Source organism: Camellia sinensis, chromosome 1 (genome assembly GCF_055761805.1).
Source record: "Camellia sinensis isolate YWXY chromosome 1, ASM5576180v1, whole genome shotgun sequence".
NCBI lineage: Eukaryota > Viridiplantae > Streptophyta > Magnoliopsida > Ericales > Theaceae > Camellia > Camellia sinensis.
In genome coordinates, this window is record NC_138961.1 from 11,493,656 (window position 1) to 11,515,000 (window position 21,345).

Here is a 21,345-nt window from a genome sequence, read left to right on the forward strand (position 1 = left end):
TAGAGATCCCAAATAAATTACCAAATATTCAACCAAACCTCTTATATGGGGTAAGACCTACACAAATCACATGTATGTGAGACCCACACGAGAAGTTTGGTAAAATTTTAATAATTCATTTGGTACCTATAACATTTTTCTTTGTAGGTGGCCACGGCAGACAAATGGCAGAGTGATGGATGGTTTATGGAGGGTTGTGTGTATTAACAGAGTGATGGTTGGTTTATGGAGGGTTGTGTGTATTAACAGATTGAGTAGGTCGGATTGTTTTGACATTAGAGTGAGGGGTGTGAATTTGGCCGGCCCAGCCCATGTCGGGCAACGTAGGCTCCGACCAAAAATTCGAGCCTGGTCGGCTCACAGGTCAAAAAATTAAACCCAACCCTAAGGGTGTTTGGGCCTTGGGCGAGCCGGTGGGCATGGGCTCGGGCTTGGGCCTAGGCTCGAACTTGGGACGGGCCTAAACAAATTTTTTTATTCTTTTTATTTTTTTTACTAAAATTTTATTATTTTTTACTAAAAAAATACTAGGCGTCGGACGGGTCAGGCCTCGGGCCAAGCCCTGAGTAGGTCTTAAGCGGGCCAATGGGCTGAATCAGGCGGGCCAAGTTTCAAAATGATAACCCAAGCCCTAACCCAGGATCTCAAGTTGGGCTTGGACCCAAGCCCACCCCCGGCTAGAGGAGGACTTCGGGCCCACCCCGGACCGCCCATGGACTGGGGGTCGTTTTTACACTTCTGAGTGTCATTTTTAAACTACAAATTATCGCAACAATGTATAACAAGGTGGGTGTGCAATGAAGAGATTTCCTTTCAACAATCCCCCAAAAAAACTTTAAAAAATGATTTCAGGCAGCCAGATGTGTCCATTAGCTCCTGCTTTCTCTAAGGAATCATTTCAATACTATGCATAATAACATCCACCTTCAAAGCCTCTCTAAAATGCAACGTGTCAAATTCCTTTCTTTCTGACAATATATGCATAAAATTACAACTTAAAGATAATTTTCACACTCCCATCCAAGGATCTAGAAAACATAGGGAACCAAAGCCTTGACTTCTCTGGGGAAATTTTCAAATTTTGAGAGATACCATTTTCTAGTGACATAACTCCTTGCAGCCAAGTACAAAGCTGAACCCAAAGCACAAGAGAATGAAAGCAGTGTTTGGGAGATCAAGAAAATTCCAAGAAACGCAAGAATTTCAAAGAGATAATGAGGGCAAATAACCAGATGAAAGAGGCCTCCTTTGGGAAGTTTATATCCTTTGTCACCCTTTTCCCTAAGTTTGGAAAGAAGGTAATGGTGGTAAAAGTTTCCAGAGATCCCCACTATAAATATAACAACCCCTAGATATTTCAGATCAATAAGTGGCTCAGGATACCCATCGGTCAGGTGTTGGACATATATCATGCTTGCAGTTGACATGAAATAGGCAACCGAGACAAGAATGGCCGAGTCCAGAACCACGCCTCCGCTGTATTTGTGAACAAACAGAACCTACAATATAAGGAGGCACTACACTATTAATTGTGTGAAAATTGACAAATTTGTCTATTTGCAGGTCAATAGAACTGAGACAAATGTATAGAAATAAGCCTCAAACACTGCATGGGGTTAGTCGAGCAAAATTTTCGTCGGGGAAATACAAAATTAAATGATATAGTATGAAAATAATGAGAAAAGTCACTTTTGGATAATTGTGGTAGGCAAGCGATATGTATGGTATGGAGCAGTGAATAGTGGCGTTCGTGGTGATAACCAGTAGCAGGGTGGAAATAAGGATGGAACTGAGGAAATGGTGTTTTCATTTTGAAGAAAGGGTATATGAAATTACAAACTAATTTTATTTACCCTTTTTTCTTTATATAGAAATTGACATGTAAGGTCCACCATCCAATCTAAAAATCATTTATGAGGAAATTTAAAAATTTTCAGTAGAGGCATGCCAATGTTTTGAGACATGCTTCTTCAAGATGTGGACATTTTTCCAGAGGAAAGAAAGGAATTAGGGCTCCATTAAACCACTGGAAGCTCCAAATTGATGCTTTTGCCTATTTGGGAGATAGAGTGAAAATCAGGAAGGTGCTGTGTTCATCAAAGCAATAGCTTCTGCATTTCTTGCTTACCAGAGTTCTATCAAATTCCCATCTGCGAACCCATGCAAGGAATAAAATTATTTGGGGGCTTTTGAGTTCTGAATGAGATTAAAATGGATTTGGTACCTCAAAAATCAAATATATATATATATATATATATGTGTGTGTGTGTGTGTGTGTGTACGTACTTCAAAAATCCTTGAATTTGATGACTATGGACCCAATTCTCTATGATTACCTTTCATTCATCAAGTTTCTATTTTTCTTCCATAAAATCCATAAACCCAAAAACACATATCTATATTCAGAGAATTTGGTTGGAACGCCCAGAGTCAATAGAACACAATTTAATGTGTATCTATATCTATATGTAGCAAATTTCTGTGTCCTAATACACAAAACAAATCAAAAAGGTCCCACAAGTTAAGTCATCGTCTACTACAACATGAACTTCCTTGCTCTACCCTAATTTCTGAACTATGTATGCGTGTAAACAGATCCAAACAGCCTGTTAAAAAAAAAAAAAAAGGAGAAGAAGAAGGGGGAATGGGATTTACCTCGAAGACCCTCTTGAAGAAATGGATGGTTAGAGCCAATTTGAGTAGAAGAAACCTGAGTCCACCATCTGGGAAGAGGAAGAAGGAAGCTGCTCCGGCGAGGAAGGCAGGAGCATAGAACATGAGCATGCCGGTTTTACTGGAGAGCTTGATCTGCTTCTGCTGCTTCTTTGACATGGACTGAGAATTGCTATTAACATTCCAGAACTTTGAATACTGGAGGTGTTTGCCGATGATTTCTGAGAAACCCAATAATGAGACTGCGAAAAGGGTTATCAGAGGCATAGCTCTCATGATAACAGAGTCAGGCTGTTCATACACAAAATTCTTCTCCGCCATTGCTATCGTCTCCATTCCCCTCTGTCTCTCTCTCTGTCCCCTCAAATTTTGCGTGTGGATTGGAAAGACATCTATAAGGCATCCCATGACTTTTTATAATTTAAATTAAATTTTTAGTTTTCACCCCATTTCACATCTGCAATTAATAAAGGGTACCTACTGAATTGATGAGGCTAGTCGGCTCTTGTTCTTTCCAAAGAGAATATAAATTGTTTTTATATAATTTAAGAAGTTTTTAATATTTATAATGTAATTAATAAATGAAATTAATAATAGGAAAATGTCTCGTAGTTCAAATTTTGTGGCTCAAAAGTAACTCAAATGGTCATTTTTATGTTGTTCTATCGTTTTGGCCATTTGAGCCACTTTTGAGTCACAAAATTTGAGCTACGTAGCATTGTTGTTAATAATAATATCATAATTAATATTCGTACATTAATTAATATATTAATTGATACATGTAGTATTATGGTTCTAAAAATATATATATAAAAAGAATATCAATTGTTTTAATATAATTTAAGAAATTTTTAGTATTTATAATATAATTAATGAGTGGAGTTAATAATAATGTCATAATTAATGTTGGTATATTAATTAATATATTAAGTAATACGTGTAGCACCACGGTTCCAAAAATATAGATATAAAAAGTAATTTTATTTTGCAATTAAATTTTTTTTAAAACAATTTTACTATGAATAATTTAGATTTACAATTGGAGTCAATCACAGTTATTGCATCAATGAAAAAGTTTTGACTTTTTATTTGCCAATAATATCACGTAAAATAGTATCAGTATTTCACTTAATATATTTTCTTCCACAATAAAAAAAAAAGTAGGTGTATATAAATAAATAAAAAAATGAATCAACCTAATGGGTGTAGCATTTTACAAAAAAGAAAAAAATCAACTATTAAAGAGTTTATTACAATCTACGTATTTGAAAAGCCACTACTTATTATTTTAAAAGAAATTATCACTTTGTTAGTAAAAATTTGAGTTGGAGTAAAGCTATAGAATTCAGTTGATAGACAAAATCAAAATTTGACAAACACACAAGATCAAGTAATTGTGATTGAATGTTTTGTCTTGACAGTTTCAAATGTCAAAGACTTCTTTAAAGATTGTAATGTGAAGAAACAAAATATGAAATAAACTAAAACTTAGATTAATAATGTTTGGATTTATCACTTAATTACAAGAATCAAATTACAAGCATTAAATATTACAATCGACAGGTTTGAAATAAGTTACACGAACTGGAGCTAACTAGTACTCCTACTCTTAATTACATGTATTGCACTACTCCTAAACAAGGGCGGACCCAGGATTTGTCGATGGGGTGGGCTAATATTAAGGTAAAATTATACAATATATTATAAGTATAACCACATAAGAAAAAGGAGAATTTAATAATATAATCTAAATTAATATTAAAAACAATCTAACAAAGTTGTGCTCGACGAGTCTTTAAAAATTCAAATTCATCGATTGCAGAATCTAGATCAATTTTCAAAGTAAGGTCTCGTTCAAGGTAGAGAGACAAGCAATCGGCAAGAAACTCACCCCCTATTGAATTGCAAATGGCAATTTTAACATGCTTCATACCCGAAAATGCTCTTTCCGTAGTTACCGTAGAAACAGGAAGGGTTGACACAAGACGAATCAATTTGTAGATCATGGTGTAATGCTCAAACTTTCTTGTCACAAATAGTTCTCGGCACAATTCGGCAAGGGTAGATATCTTATGAAATTCGGGATCACAGACAACATCAAGCTTATAATGCATTAATTGACATCTCAAGCATGGATGTCTTGAGAAGTGAAATCTTGGGGATAAAATTTCTCGGCAAGATTGCAAATATTATCCACATTAAAATATTTAAAATTGCCACTAGGATCCAAAGCCGAGCTAAGAGAAAGAAGTTCCACTACCCCATCATTAAATCTATGTTCTAACTCTATCAATTGAAAATCAATTGTAGAGTTGAATATGTCAAGGTGATAATGATGCTCAATTGTAATGTGATCTTGTTAACGACGACAACTTGTACCCCTTTCATAAGGAGAACTCATATCACGCATTGCAATGTTATGTCGATTGCAAAATGACACCACATTTGCAAGAAAAGTATCCCAATCATCTTGTCTAAGTTTTTGAAGGAGAGCTTTTGTTGTGGAGACTAATTTCATCGCATTTAAGATGTCTTAAGTTTTCTGTTGCAAGGCTTGACAAAGTGCATTCACGATTCCCAAAGTGTTGTCCATCAAGTGCAAGATGAATATGAATTCAAAGCTCTTCATTACTTTGTAAACACCATCAGCTTGCCCGCGAATTTGTTGATTTGTACTCTCATTAAGACTTTCAACAACTACACAAGATGCCTCATACATATCAATCAAGTTTCTAACAGATTCATAATGTGAGCTCCAACGAGTAGCTCTAGCTCGATACAAGGTACCAATTTGATTGGCCCTTTTACCAGATTGACGCTCACCACTAGCCAACATATTTTCAACCACACTCCTATGAAAAGATTTTAACTCACCAAGGCGCTTTGAAGAAGAAGCAACAAGATTGACAATACAACTCAAGTGAGAAAAAAATTGCCAAACATTAGGCTCATCTTTTGCTGCCGCAATTAAGGCCAATTGCAGACGATCTGCAAAGCAGTGTACATAATATGCATATGGGCAATCTTTAAGAAATAAAGCTTGAAGTCCATTCCATTCACCACGCATATTGCTAGCACCATCATACCCTTGACCACGCATGTTTTGAATAGGGAGATTAAATCGAGAAAGGATATTCGATATCTCTTTTTTAAAAGTCAATGCATATGTATTTTCGACACCCACGATATCAAATAACCATTCCCCTAGCAAACCATCATTCTTGACGTATCTGAAAATAAGGGTCTTTTGTTCTTTTTTAGACTCGTCTTGGGATTCATCAACAAGAATACAAAAATAACCTCCTATAACTTCATCAAAAATCATATTCCTAACTCTGTTAGCAAGTATATGAAAAATCTCCTTTTGGATCTTTGGAGAAGTGTACTTGGCATTTTGTGGAGCATTCTTTAATATAATGCTCTCAAGTGCATCATTCCCTCTCGCCTTGAACTTTAATAATTCAATTAGATTACCTTGATTCAATGAAGTCGAGCTTTCATCATGTCACGACCCAAACCCGTCTCTATGGGTTTAGCACCGTAACCAGCCAGTAATCCGAGATTATCGAAGGCATGTTTAACAGTAAGACAGTAATACAGAGTATAGGGGCTGGCGGAAGCCAAAACAGAAATAAAAGATGTCGAATGAGCTGTGACAGTCTGTATGCAAAAAGACTTTTTTTTTTAAAACATATTCACATTCGAAACAAAACAGTATGTACATACATCATATACAGATAATCGAGTTAGGGACCAAATCCCTACCATAACAGTACAGTACAGGTACACATATCATTCAGTCTATATAGTGTTACAAAACCAGATACAAGGGGAGAAAACTAAAACACCCCAAAAAGCCCTAGCTTGAAGGACTTAGAACCTCGCAGTGAGGCACGGTGGTTGGCTTTGACAAAATGGGAGCTTAGCCCGACGTCCCTAGCAACGGTCCGGTGCCTGTACACCTACATATATATATGAGCAGTGAGCTAAAGCCCAGTGAATAGCATATGCGTAAAGAGGTTAAGAATGAATGTCCTTTTAGTATTGAAAACAATCATTTATCAGTATATCAGTCATTAAGTTTGTGGCTCATAATTCATGCCATACAGTAATTCAGAAACTATAATAGTCATATGTGGTACACCCAATAGCAAAACAGTACAGCAGGTCTTAACAGACCGAATAGTCAATGATGGCCATCGTATCAGTAAACAGTAGTAGTTCTAACATGGGAACCGACAGAGATCTCTATAACAGTAGCAGTAATAGTTCAGTAACAGTATATTGCTATGGATGCCACGAATACAGTTCACAAATAGGACAAACATTCATTCAGTAAACAGTGTCATTTCATAAAGTAGTACAGTCATTTGTTCAGAAAATAATCTCAATTGAATATATCTTTACAACATTGTTACTCACAGAGTTCTGGGCTACAGATAAGCTAGTACGCGTCCTCGGATGCCAACTCTACACAGTTACAGAGTGAACACACATTAAGCTACACAGTTGGAAAATAATAGCTTAATCCCTAATTTGCCTCGGTGTGGTTCTACATCAATATCCTCATTAAGATGTCTTAAACTAGGCCTAGGAATGCCTAGGATGGAATGAGGATGCAAAGATGTACTTTAAAAACTTTCAGAATTTTCAGAAAACAGAGGTCCCGCTCGAGCATGGGTTTCCCCGCTCGAGCGGACATGCAAACAAAAGGCTCTGCTCAAGCGTAAACTTTCCCACTCGAGCGGAATGCAAAAGTACTGGATGTGTGAAAATCACGCTCGATGGACACTCGACACCCGCTCGAGCGTGTGACACAAGTCCTCGCTTGAGCGTGCAAAACCCCGCTCGAGCGGACTGTAAACACAACAAAAGTGCTGGACACACGAATTTTCCGTTCAAGTGCTACTTACCCCACTCGAGAGGGAGTCCAAAATCTGGAATTTCCAGATTTGAACCTCAAGCTCAAAATCAAGTTTCAATATACCAAATTTGATCCTTTTGGGCTAATTTTCTGGAAAACACTTTAAAACTCATAATATAACATGATTCAAAGCTCAATTTGTAAAATCGATGCCCAAAGGTGAGTCAATTAAACCCAATTTCAAACCAAACTTCAAGAATATACTTCAAATGTAACATGCATGTGTTCAATCACATTCAAAGCATCAATTACTTGCTCAAATAAGCTCAATTGCCTCAAAAACAAGATGAATTCATGGACTAAGCCCAAGATATGAACATGCATGTAGCAATTTTCATGAAAACAACTCAAAACTTCAAGATATGCACATGCATGCATGAATTAAGCCTCTATTCAACAATCTACAACCAATTTATGATCTTAAGTTCCTATTTACCATGAACCATGCAACAATTAACTTGAATTCACAAACAAGAAGGTAAATGTCCTACCTTAGGTCTTGAATGCAAGATATGGGAGCTCAATTATGCAAATTATCCTTCAATTCCTATAATTTCCAAGCAAAACCTCCAAGTTGAACTCAATTTCTCTCACTCTCTCACTCTAGTCGGTTTTAGCTCTCAAAGTGGCTGAGGAAAAGGGTGCTCAAACAATGTAAGGGTGAGAAAAGGAGTGGTCTAGCATAACCCACTAAGTGGCAATTTGGTGAATAATCAACCTAATGCACTTTAGCTTTATTTAACCTAATTTACTCATTCCAAATCAAATTTCAATTAAATATACCATAAAATCACATAAATTCCACTTAGCATAAAACATCAATCAATTTCAGATTCGACCGTCGATAAGGCCTTCAATTTGCAGTTTAAACATAAAACACGAACAGATCATTTAATAGTCAAACAGATGGAAATGCATTTAACTAACACACTCAGTCAATCAGTTCAAATTTTCAATCAATCAGTCAGTTAACATGCTTAATCATAGATTAGCACTAATCAGTGGTGTTATCAGTAAACAGGAGTGAGGGTTGTCACACATCATGACCTCTAAAATCGAGTCCTTGGAGAGCAAGTACTTGAATAGTTTCAATTGTCGCCTTTACCCGCATTTGATTCTTCAAAATTTCTTCTTTTGATTGCACATTCAACACTTTTTCAATGTGTTGGGAAGATTTCTTTAAATTATCATGACTAATAACACAACGACTATGTAAGGAAGATGCAAGTCCGACATGAAGCAAAAAAACACATTTGGATCCATCATTTACTCTCTTCCAATTGTTAAACCCCTCATCAACAAGTGCAGAACGACTGATCGACTTATTTGGCTGATCAAACAAAAAGCATGAAAAACAATATGCTTTATCCTTTGAAGAAGAATACTCTAGCCAAGAAAATTGTTTAAACCAAATATGTTGGAATCGGCGATTCTGCTTTCCAAATGAGGACCTAGGATACTCAAGTTTAGGTTGATAAGGCTCCAAGTTCATATAAGCTCGTCTAACCTCATCTCATTGATTAACCGGATATTCACAAATTTGCAAGCATAAACCAGGATCCCCGTTCAATAACAGTTGAATCAAATTCGCTTGGTTTATTTGCTTCAGGCATGGAAGGCGGCAGTTGCACATCAGAAAATGAGGTTTCAACAATATTGAATGTTGTACTACTAGACTTCAGTTTTGATTGGTAGAATGAGAAAAGGGTTTTGCCTTTTTTGAGTGGTGGAGGTTCCATTATTTATAACCTAAAAGAAAAATTTTAAAAAAAAAATTAGCCTTATTTAATATTAAACTAGAGTATATTCACAATAATTTTAAATATTAGGGTATTTATATATATCCTCAATAATTTTTATTTAGGCTTTCATTATTTTGATATATGTCCAAAAAAATTGTTCAAAGTTTAAAAACTAAAAACAATATAGAATAAAAAGGTTAAGAGCAAAAAATATTCTTTTGATTAAGAGTAAAAAAGATTAAGAAGAAAAAAAGATTAAGAAAAAAAAAATCCATTCAGGCCTTGAAGTCAATAAATGTTGGATAAGATTAAGAGCAATAAGATTAATTAAATCAATTCTCAACCAAAATAATATTAAGATGAAGAAAAAAAAAAGGTCAAGAGAGAGTAGTACCTGTACCACCGTAAAGAAGAAAAGGACGTGCAGAAGCGTAAAGAAGGTGCTGTATGAGACTGCTATTTATATTTTTGGGAGACCTCTATAAATAAATACAAATTTATTGGGCTACCCATTTATTTTTTTGGGTAAGTATTGGATTATTGTTGAGCTGTCTATCTAAAAAATAAACAAAAACACTATTGGCCCTTATTTGGGACTGGCTGAGAGAGGTGGGGAGGTTGGGTTGGGTTGGGCTAGGCTGGAAAAAAAATTTCTACAGATTTTTTAAATTTTGGACTAAACTGCAGCCACTTGTGTCTAGCCCTAGGTCCGCCCTTGCTCCTAAATAAGTTAAACTATTCCTATGATTTCACGAGTGTTGTGAATTGTATTGAAGGTCTCATTTTCTCTCCATTGTCTAAGCTATTCATAGGCAATATCCCACGCTACCACTCTCTCAACATCATGGCAGTATCCCACGTTTTTCTTCAACAACTACTCTAGGCAGTTTCTTCCTTCAATTTGTAACTGCTGGATATACTTCAACTCACAACCACATTATTTGCTCATCATGGGCTTACAAGTTTCTCACCACGTTTGTATCCCACGTTGACCAACATGATGCATCATGCACAAAAATAGCAATAGGAATAATATATATATATATATATATATATATGTATGACCATAGTTAGGGGTTGTTTGGAATGTTCTAAATAAGTGTACTTTTTGACTTTTTATAAAAAAAAATGTGTAGAAAAATAGAAAGAATATGTTGATTGATGTGACCCAAAAAAGATAAAAAGATAAAAAATGTGGACTTATTTAATCTTCCCAAACTTGGCCTTAGTCTTAAAAAATGGTACATGGTCTGAATCAACAAACCACAATCAACACGCCACATCATTAATAAAGTTAGATTTGGCCATAGTTGATAGATCACAACTGTGTGGGTGATTTTCCGACCACACTGCCCGCTTAGTAATCAGCTGGAGAGCACTGGCAGAATAGATGGCACCTGACGGACCTGCAATAGAAATATAAGAATCCCGCGGTGGTTTCGACCACCCGGGGGCACTCCGACGATCAAGTCAGTATATCTCTCAAAGATAATCAAGTACTAAACTCACAAGCTTGAGTATCAAAAGCATACCTCTGACCCATGGGGGTGCCTCTCTTTTATAGCCAATACAATCCTAGTCCCAATAGGAGCCTCGCCCTAATGGACTTAGGATTGCTGCTAACCTGGGACTCCCAGTGAGATTAGGATAAACTCTCTAAGAGTCTTATCTTTACCCAAACTGAAGTCTTCTCCCAATCTAGGACTCTTGTCCATATCCAAGTTGAGTTCCCTCTTCATTCTAGGACTCTTGTCCCTTATCCATTTATCTCGGATTCTGATATATTCGGAGATAACCTCGGCCTTGCCGAGATCACCTCGGCGTCACGACCAGGACATGTGGCACCTCGGCTAACACATCGGTGTCACCTTGCCATGTGTTGGTACTCAGAAAATATATCCCCACAACTGCCCCCTAGGTTCTATTACCTCGGCATTCTGAGGTGATGGAACCTACACTGTTCGTTCATCTGTGCCCCTCTGTCCGAGATCAAACTCGCCGACCTCAAAGTTCCCTGGACCTTACTGTCCACTTGTGTCAAGTATCAAGATTCATACTTTCCAAGCTGCTTGAAATCGTACCTCCTAGCCGAGGTTCTGGTTCCAATAATTCGTAAACTCCAAGAGCTTTGCAACTGCTCCACTCACACTCTCTGGTGAGTTTCCTGATTTCCAGTCACCTATTTGACTCCGACGATTTTTATATCGGCGTTCATTTCACTTTGTAGGTTCATAAACTCTTTACTTGCTATTAAGCTCAATTTTTCATAACTCTTTTGATTTACTTTAAATCTGTTTATTTGCCATCTGTGGCCTTCTGTTCTCGTCTGTCTTCAAGTTTTTGATTTCTTATTTGCTAAAATGCCTGGAACTGTTCTTTGTCATATTCGCTTTCTGTTGCGAGCATCATGTCTGGTTCATTACTTTCTTGTTCTTCACATACTTACTTAGTGCCTGTGCACTTGGCTTTATTCTTTGAACTTTGTCATCTTCTTGACTTCTGTTTTTCTCTTTTTTCATTTAATCCTCTGGCTTCTTTGCTTTCTAGCTCTTTTGCTTGAATCCGCCATTTGTTTCAAGCTTTCAAGCTTCTGCAACTGTCTTCGTTTCTCTCCTCCGGTGAAGCTTTACGTCATTCTGTCATTGTCGTCAGACTTTGGCAATTCTCATTCCGGCTTCCCTCTTTCTGGTAAGCCACTGTTCCTCCTGGTTTTATTTCTTGTTGCTTTCCAAGAAGCTCTGCTTCATTGTTAATCACCATTGCTTGTTTTACTCGTTATTTCCAAATCATCTTCTTAAATACACACTGTTCACACATCTGTTGATTTCTACCACTGTTCTTGGTTTGACACACTTGTGCAATCTTTTTGCCTTGATTTCTTGATAGCTTCATCATCATTCTTGATTACGAATTACATTCATGTTTCTGTTTTCTGTGTCTTTTTCTAGATTCTTGCTTTCAATCTTTGCCTTCAAACTCCGAGGTGCCAATCGCCAAGAAGAGCTTTGATCAAACTCTTCAGGAGGTCGATGCTGAGCTCGTGGCTGAGAAGGCTGCTGAGAAGTTCTTTCCAACTGTCTTCTGGGGGTGAGACATAACCTACCGCTGATGCCGAGTAGTTTGCTTCCTTCTTGAAATTGATGCCGAGGTAGCGGTAGAGAAGCTCCTCCAGCTGACTGCCGAGGCTGAACCATTGTTGTCCGTTAAAGCAGATTAGTCCGACGTTCTTGCTTTCAGTCCCTAGTTCTTTAAGGTCTTCATTTTTGTACTTGCCAACCTTCTCAACTCTTAACAAGCTAGTTGGTCATCCCGGTTGATCATATCTCGGAAACGTCTTTCAGTGTTTATCTTGGCTATACCAAACTTGTAAATTGCTACAAATTTCAACAAGTGGTAGACTTCATAATCTTTGGTTAACTCATTTTGTAATTTTGCTCAAAAATTTCAACAAGTGTTAACATTCCTTGCTCATTAATTATCATTCCTTCCCCCTGCACCTTCTCCCTGCCCCCTAATGTGAACGTTAGGATCACATTAGGGAAGTGGGCTTCGTGCTGTAGTCACAGACCTGATGTGTTCTTCTTTCGCCAATGTATTAAAACTTCTGGTATTTAATTCATCCCCTTTAGACCCTCTTTCTCTTGGCCTTTGCAAACTATCATCGCTGTTTCCTGAAGCATTTATTCCTTTCACAAATCTGGTCACCACTTCTGGCGTGTACTTTAGTGGTTCTAATCAAAACGACGTTTGACTCCGGCGAATCTTTTGCCGACACTTAACTTTGTGCACTCTTTAACTTGTAAATTCGCTTAGAATTTCAACAAGTGTTAAACATCATTTCGGTGTAACTTCGGTTAAGTATCATCTCAGTTTAACTTCAGTTAAACATCACCGCAGTTTAACTTCAGTTAAACATCATCTCGGCTTAACTTTGGTTAAGCATCATCTCAGTTTTTGAAGTTTTCCCTTTTTTTGTCGCTTGTGCTCTTGTACCTTTTTGTTCTTTAGATAATGTAAGCTCTGTATATGGCCGATGTGTCTCATTGTTCTTGAAATTCAATTTTCCTTCTCTGAATGGAGCGCTCTTCGTCGCCCTCCTGGACGAGGATTTTCTTCAGTGTCTCTTCACTTTTTTTGGCTGGCTCCTTGCCGACATCATCTAGGACCTCCATGTCCTCATCTTCAATCTCTGCCTTCCCTGGTTCCTGAATGTTTGCAGGTAGTTTTCATTGCTGCCATGGAGCAATTCTTTGCCTGCAGTTGGTCTCTTCTGACTTCTTCAATCCCATGTTCTGTGGGGAACCGCAATAGTTGATGCAACGTTGAGGGAACTATCCCCATTGCATGCAACCATAGCCTTCCCGAGATGATGTTGTAAGGTGAAGGCATGTCAATCACGACGAATTATGTTTTTGATCTTCTTCTAACTGCTCTTGCACGATTCTATACTTAGAATATTTTGTATGCCTTTCATACTTTGCCTCCTTTGTGCAATCTTCTCGGGGTTACATACCTCGGGTGTAATAGCTACAAAACTTTTACTTCGGCAAGATACTGACCTGCAAACTTTTCATAAATTCTAACAAGTGTGAAACATATACTACTCAATGTTAACTTTGCAAACTTTTTTTCAAGTTTCAACAAGTGTTTAAACGGTGATCTCGGTCTAGCCTACTTGTAAATTGCTACAAATTTCAACAAGGATTAACATAACAAGTGTTAAACAATAATCTATTTGTAAATTGCTACGAATTTCAACAAGTGTTTAAACAATATACTTAGCTTTTACCTCAACCTGTAAATTGCTGCAAATTTCAACAGATGATCACATGTCGGCTTAACATTATCTTGTAAATTGCTACAAATTTCAACAAGTGTTAAGCATCTTCTCTAGTTTAACCAACCTGTAGATTGCTACAAGTGTGCAGACTACAACCTCGGCTTCACTTCGACTTGTAAATTGCTACAAATTTCAACAAGTGAAGAGAAACAGTAATCTCGGCTTAACTCCAACTTGTAAATTGCTACAAATTTCAACAAGTGAAGATAAGGAATCAGCTTAACTCCAACTTGTAAATTGCTACAAATTTCAACAAGTGAAGATAAGGAATCAGCTTAATTCCAACTTGTAAATTGCTACAAATTTCAACAAGTGAATTAAGGAATCAACTTGACTTCAACTTGTAAATTGCTACAAATTTCAACAAGTGAAGACAAGGAATCAGCTTGACTCCAACTTGTAAATTGCTACAAATTTCAACAAGTGATGACAAGGAATCAGCTTGACTCCAACTTGTAAATTGCTACAAATTTCAACAAGTGGAGACAAGGAATCATCTTGGCTTAATTTCAATTAAGCATCATCTCGGCTTAACTTCGGTTAAGCATCGTCTCGGTTTAACTTCGGTTAAACATCATCTGGGCTTAACTTCGGTTAAGCATCATCTCGGCTTAACTTCGGTTAAGCATTGTCTCGGTTTAACTTTGGTTTAAGCATCATCTGGGCTTAACTTTGATTAAGCATCGTCTCGGTTTAACTTCGGTTAAACATTATTTCGGCTTAACTTCGGTTAAGTATCATCTCGGCTTAACTTCGGTTAAGCATCATATTGGTTTAACCAACTTGTAAATTGCTACAAATTTCAACAAGTGGTAAACACATTCTTCTTCTCTCTGCCCCCCCAGTGTGAACTTAAAATTCACTTAGGTTCTCATCATACATGTAGCTTCGACCTTGTCGCCGAGGTTTAATTCAAGCCGAGGTTGTTGGCCTTGGTTTCTCTATTGATCTTGCTTGGCTCCAACCTGAGTTTGATTTTCGGGCTCGCATCGGCGAGCCGTTTTTCTTTTCTTGTTCCGACGCCTTTGTTCCCGGCATGCCCTCCTCGGCCCTAGCATACTTCTCAATTCTGGCCAACTTTAGTCTGATCTTGTGTGTTTCCTTTTTTATCTTCTGGGACCTGAGATCTCCTCATTGTGCTCTTCTCTTCTCGGACTCAGGTGCCGAGATCTTATCTTCTGGAATCTTGGATCTGCTCACTCAGGTTGAGCTCTTCTTTTCTCGGACCTACTCATCTAGGCCGAGATCATGTCTTCTGGGATTTGGGATCCGGTTTTTGCTCACTCAGGTTGAGCTCTTCTATACTTGAATGTTATCTCCTTGGGAGCGCTCATGCCCCCTGTCTTTGCATCTCTTCTGGAAGGGTCTTCGTTCCTCCGCAGGTATCTATCCTTCCATACCTGGAGGTCATTTTCATTGTAGTATCCGCTTCGATCTGTTGTCTTTGGTGCATCACCTTCCTGGCCGGTGTCTTTCACTCCGTGACTCTGGTCACGAGTTTCTGTGTTGCGATCGTCCCCTTCAATGTCGAGATCAATAGGTTTCCTATTCCCAGTAGGAGCATTGTCTCTAATCTGATCCTTCTGTCCATCATTGGCCATCTATTCTTCTTTCTTTCCCACAGACGGCGCCAAATTGTGTAGGTGATTTTCCGACCACACTGCCCGCTTAGTAATCAGCTGGAGAGCACTGGCAGAATAGATGGCACCTGACGGACCTGCAATAGAAATATAAGAATCCCGCGGTGGTTTCGACCACCCGGGGGCACTCCGACGATCAAGTCAGTATATCTCTCAAAGATAATCAAGTACTAAACTCACAAGCTTGAGTATCAAAAGCATACCTCTGACCCATGGGGGTGCCTCTCTTTTATAGCCAATACAATCCTAGTCCCAATAGGAGCCTCGCCCTAATGGACTTAGGATTGCTGCTAACCTGGGACTCCCAGTGAGATTAGGATAAACTCTCTAAGAGTCTTATCTTTACCCAAACTGAAGTCTTCTCCCAATCTAGGACTCTTGTCCATATCCAAGTTGAGTTCCCTCTTCATTCTAGGACTCTTGTCCCTTATCCATTTATCTCGGATTCTGATATATTCGGAGATAACCTCGGCCTTGCCGAGATCACCTCGGCGTCACGACCAGGACATGTGGCACCTCGGCTAACACATCGGTATCACCTTGCCATGTGTTGGTACTCAGAAAATATATCCCCACAACAACTATAATTAAATTAGATTTAGCCTATTGATAGACCACAACGGATGGAAAATAAAATATTATGTCAACACGCTTCAATTGTGATTTCAATTGTTTGGGTAAAATTTTATTTTTGAATTAATGATTCAATAAGAACTAAAATTATTTGAGAACTCTGTTTTTCAAACAAAATTTAGAACACAAGGCGGCCTCTTGACTTCTACCATTAGGGTTGGCCCAACCATGTGAAAAATGTTAAAAGACAACCGACAAACTTCATATGTGTAGATTAGCACCCATTTCGTTGAAAACATTATTTCATCTATCAATCCAAATACACTTTAACAATGACGGTGCTTATTACAAATTTGTTTAAATCAAATCAAATCAAAGTAAATCTTGCGTCTCAATCAAGCGGCGCTCAATTACATCAATCCTCTACCACGTCAAGAGCTATTCGGTCAATTAAATCATTAAATTTTTTTATAAATGGTAAATCAAACCAATTTCACAGTCGCCTTTTAAGCATATATATCTAGAAAACATAAGGAACCAAAGCTTTGACATGTTTAGGGAAATTCTCAAATTTGGAGAGGTACCATTTCCTTGTATCATAACTCCTTCCAGTCAAGTACAAAGCTGATCCCAAAGCAAAGGCAAATGAAAATGTAGTTTGGCTGATAAAGGAGACCCCTAAAAACTGCACAATTTCAAAGAGATAGTGTGGGCAAATGACAAGGTTGAAGAGGCCTCCTTTGGGGATTTTGTAGCTCTTGTCACCCTTTTGATCTCTGGTTTTTGAGAGGAGACAATGGTGGTAAAAGTTGCCACAAATTCCAAGTAAAAATAGCACCACACCAAAAAGCTTGAGATCAATCAATGGCTCTTGGAAACCTTGGACCAAGTGTTGGGTGTATATCATGGTTGAAGTTGTGGTGAAATAGGTGGTGGAGATGAGAATGACACTGTCCAAAACCATGCCACCACTGTATTTGTGAACAAATAGAACCTACATGCATTAAACATTATGAGTTAGAAAGCTAGCTAGACATTATATACAATAACAGTTCTTCTACTTGTACAGAAATTAATTATATATGATTGTATTTAATTCTATAATCGATTTTTGTGTTCTTAGATTTTTTTTATACAATAATGTGTGAAAATATTATAAATTCAGGGAATTATCTTTATGAGTACAACGTAATTAGTATAGTACAACGTAATTAGTATAGTACAACCAAACTTATTTTTTAGTGTATGTGTATGTGCGCACACAGACATGTGCATGTGCAAGTCAATCCTTATATGATCTGCCCAAATAGAAGTATAATTTTAATGGGTTGTCATAAAGTTTTCAAGTAAAAATACAATACTTTCACAATTTAATGTATAAAAATTTAGAAATACAAAAATATGATCACATAATTTGACAGTAGAAAAAGTATCCCGAATCCTCATAAAGAAATTTGAATCCACAAAAAATAATAATAATTATTATTATTATAAAAGTAAAATTAAATTTAAAATTTTTAAAACTTTTGAAAATTGTATTTAATATTTTCAAAATCAAGTTCCACTCCCTACTTCTCCCCTCTTCCATCACCTCCTACTACCATTGATCGTTGTCAGTGACATCCGACCACCTCCAGCCAATGTTATCAAATGAAGAAATGATTATCGAATGAAAAAAATAAATAAATAAATAAAATTAAAAGCCTTATCAAACCTAGAAATTACAAACATGATTAGTGAAATCTCTCTTCTTTTTTTTCCTTTTTTTTTTTGCGTAATTTATATATTAGTTGTTAGATTAGTTTCAGGACGAAGTTTAACCTTCAACCTTTTTTCGATTGAAAAAAAAAGGAAAAGATGAGTATATTAACGTTACATATGATATAAACAAAAGGAATAGAATAGAAGAGTCAATAGAGAAATAGAATAAATACCTCCATGACCCTCTTAAAGAAATGGAAGGTTAGAGCAGACTTTACTAGCAAAAATCTTGAATCACCACCGGAGAAGAGGATAAAGGAAGCGACTCCGGCAAGGAACGGCGGAGTATACACAATCAGCATCCCTGTTCTGCTTGAGAGCTTGATCACAGAATGATTATGTGAAGAAGAAGAGGAGGAAGAAGATGATCCAACCATATTCATAAAATTCATATTAATGCAGAACTTGGAATATTGGAGGTGTATTCCACTTGCTTCTGCCAAGCCTAAAATTGCTAATGACAAGAAGATTATTGGAGGCATAGCCATTGTGAAAAGATTTGAAGGCTCTTCATAAACAACTCTTTCCAATATGGGTATCATCATCATTCTCTCTCTCTCTCTCTCTCTCTCTCTCTCTCTCTCTCTGCATATATATATACTAGTGGCAGATGGAGTACACACAGTGTGTACATGTGCAATTATGTCATGTTTGAAACCTATTCTTCATTTTGCTCAATCTAAAAAGTCAACTTGCTTTTTTTTTTTTGACTTATTTAATTTTGTTTTTTCTAAACATTTTTTTACTTTCCAGTTAATTTTCTTTTTTAAATCTCTCAACTCAACAATTTAAATAATAATAAAAAAAAATCATTTCATTTTTTCTTATTAAACACAAAAAGTAAAAAACAAAATTTTATCTAGAAAAAAGCTAACATAATTGACTTATTTTTGTTTTTTCTAAACTTCAAAAAAAACAGAATAAAGTGAGAACAATATGATACAAAGATAAAAAAACTAATACAAATACAAAAAATGAAATAACCGTTGATTTTTTTTTATTTTTTATTTTTTTGAATTCACATTATAGGGTATTAAGATGAACATAGGTGTGAACATCATTTAATCAAACTCCTAATATTTTAGTGTTTTAGGCAAACACGCTTTCATCATTAGTCAAATATTACTGGGTGTGACTCCTACTATTTTAGTGTTTTAGGCCAACACGCTTTAGGCCCTGTTTGGTATAGCTTAATTTCAGCTTATTTCAGCTCTCAGCTTAATTAAAGTTATTTTGATGTGTTTGGTTTAGCTTATAGCTTATAGCTTATAGTTTTGTGGAGGTCAGAAAACAACTTATTCTTTGAGTGGGGCAGGAGATGCTTTAAGAATAAGCTGGAAATCAGCTTAAGCTGAAAGTTATAAGCTATAAGCTGTTTAGGCATAAGCTATAAGCACTTTTCCACAGCTCTACCAAACAGGGCCTTAATCATAAATCATTGGTCAAATATTTTATTCCTAAAATGTAACTAAACGCATAAACGTATATTATATGTGATACGCTAGGCTTAGGCTAGCTGTGGATTTGAACCATTGCTTTGTGAAATTTGTTTATTAGTCAGATATTAGCTTTGAGGCACACACGCTTTGAGCATTTTTATGATTTTATTTTATTCACAGAAAATGATTCACACACCAATTAATTAATCCAAACTTCTCTTCATGTGTTATGGGAGCTGGCTTTCAGACATCAAGAGATAGCTAAATTAACTTGATTCTCTTTTTTTCTTTTTCTCTCTCATTTTAATTCTTGTGGGGCTCTCAATGTATTTACTCCAACCCATAAGGGATGTCAGTAATTTACCCTAATGTTGTGTTTGGTTAGAAAATTTGGAGAGGAATTTGAAAAAGAAAAGAAAAAAAGTGTGTGAAACTATGTAAAATGTAAGTATATTTTTTTCACATTTCACCTACCTTTTTCATTTCCCTTTCCAAATCCCTCTTCAAATCCCTCAACCAAACACAACATAAATCATTATATGGTATGCCCTCTTTTTGCTTTCTATATACTCCAAAAAGAAACTTTTCTTTACACTTCCCTGAGATTGCACCTTGCTATCCTACTCTTGCAAAATATTAGAACATATAAGACTAAAATATCTATACCAACCAAATGATCAAATTTTTATAACAAATCACGTGTCATCATTGTTCTGATATAGTAGACCAATAACGTCCATGTGTGTTTGAACATTATCCAAATGTTTTTTACCCTGCCATGGATGACATGTTCAAGACGACTACCATGCAATGCGAGGCGTGAGTATCAGAACAGCTCATGAAACCATCACTAAACTTGTTGCTTTGAACTCGTAACCAGAAAGACCAAGGGGTGGCCCAGTGACCATGTGTGCATTCACCTTAGCACCCAGCCCTTGAAGAATATCATCTCTTGGGCATTTCAAACACTAGCTTGCTGCTCTCCTAAATTCATAGTTCAGCTCATCACACAACTCTTTCGGTGTCCAACACTTTGTATTTTTCTCACCTCAAACCACAAATCACGCTTCCATTTCTCTTGACAAAAACTATTTCTCCTTCAATCTCAACTGCAATGAGTACCTAAGAAAATTGTTGGATACCAACGGGACCGGAAAGCAAATACTTGGTTTTCTGGGAAAACACCAGAAACAGTAATAGAATCAAACATTATACAGATCTCCTCCCTCCCCCCTCACTAATAACATGAACCAGAAAGGGAGAATCAGGCAGGTTGAAAAAAACCGGGAAAAAAAAATGTTGAAATGCATACGTATACCCCTATACATCACCCAACCCAAAATCTAATGTATTCCTAAAGTACATCGAAATTAAAACTTACGTACCACCTAATTACCTCACCCTGGTGTGGGTTGTTGCGAGAGAAAGAGAGAGAGAGAGACCAAAGTGGATTGAAACTATGAAGGATGCACTGCATATGCTCTGTCACCCATTAAAAAAATTAAACATCGAAAAAAAATAGTAACTAAGCTTCTAGATATCTCGCCGTCAGCTTCTTTTTAATTGCTGCTGCCTTCTTCGCAAAGCCGCAATATGCCATTGAAGGGTTGCTCGATGCAGCCCATGCACTGGTGGAGATTATAGCATTTCCTAATTGTAGATTCTCACTGGCTTCTCAAATGTGTGTCGATTCTGCACGATTGACACAGTCACTACAAGTTCTAATTGCCTTAAAAGAAGGTTTATACGTTAT

At 36.9% G+C, this 21,345-nt stretch overlaps 4 protein-coding genes across 9 annotated transcripts in view; all 4 read right to left on the reverse strand.

The window, feature by feature from the left end:
- Positions 1-938: 938 nt before the first annotated feature.
- Positions 939-7,669, reverse strand: LOC114314045 (steroid 5-alpha-reductase DET2). Its single transcript, XM_028260481.2, has 2 exons — positions 2,656-7,669; positions 939-1,499 (listed from the first exon to the last, which is right to left on the reverse strand). The coding sequence occupies exons 1-2, from the start codon at positions 3,079-3,081 to the stop codon at positions 1,029-1,031; spliced, it is 897 nt and encodes a 298-aa protein (XP_028116282.2). The 5' UTR covers positions 3,082-7,669; the 3' UTR covers positions 939-1,028.
- LOC114313766 (uncharacterized) lies at positions 5,207-5,998 on the reverse strand. The gene has a single exon (XM_028260184.2). The coding sequence runs from the start codon at positions 5,996-5,998 to the stop codon at positions 5,207-5,209; it is 792 nt and encodes a 263-aa protein (XP_028115985.2).
- A 9,007-nt stretch (positions 7,670-16,676) lies between the features above and the next one.
- Positions 16,677-19,404, reverse strand: LOC114314040 (uncharacterized). The gene is made up of 2 exons (XM_028260474.2): positions 18,327-19,404; positions 16,677-17,386 (listed from the first exon to the last, which is right to left on the reverse strand). Exons 1-2 carry the CDS (start codon positions 18,699-18,701, stop codon positions 16,913-16,915), a joined length of 849 nt encoding a protein of 282 aa, XP_028116275.2. The 5' UTR covers positions 18,702-19,404; the 3' UTR covers positions 16,677-16,912.
- Positions 19,405-20,739: 1,335 nt separating this feature from the next.
- The window catches only part of LOC114314026 (ubiquitin C-terminal hydrolase 12), an 18,591-nt gene continuing 17,985 nt past the window's right edge, over positions 20,740-21,345 (reverse strand). For all 6 annotated transcript variants that reach the window (XR_014365668.1, XR_014365664.1, XM_082922918.1 and 3 more), the window contains exon 32: positions 20,740-21,284. Coding sequence is in view for 4 of the 6 variants with exons in the window: in XM_082922918.1 (XP_082779044.1) it covers positions 21,243-21,284 (42 nt within the window). In the remaining 2 variants the exon portion in view is untranslated. The remainder of the gene's footprint in view (positions 21,285-21,345) is intronic.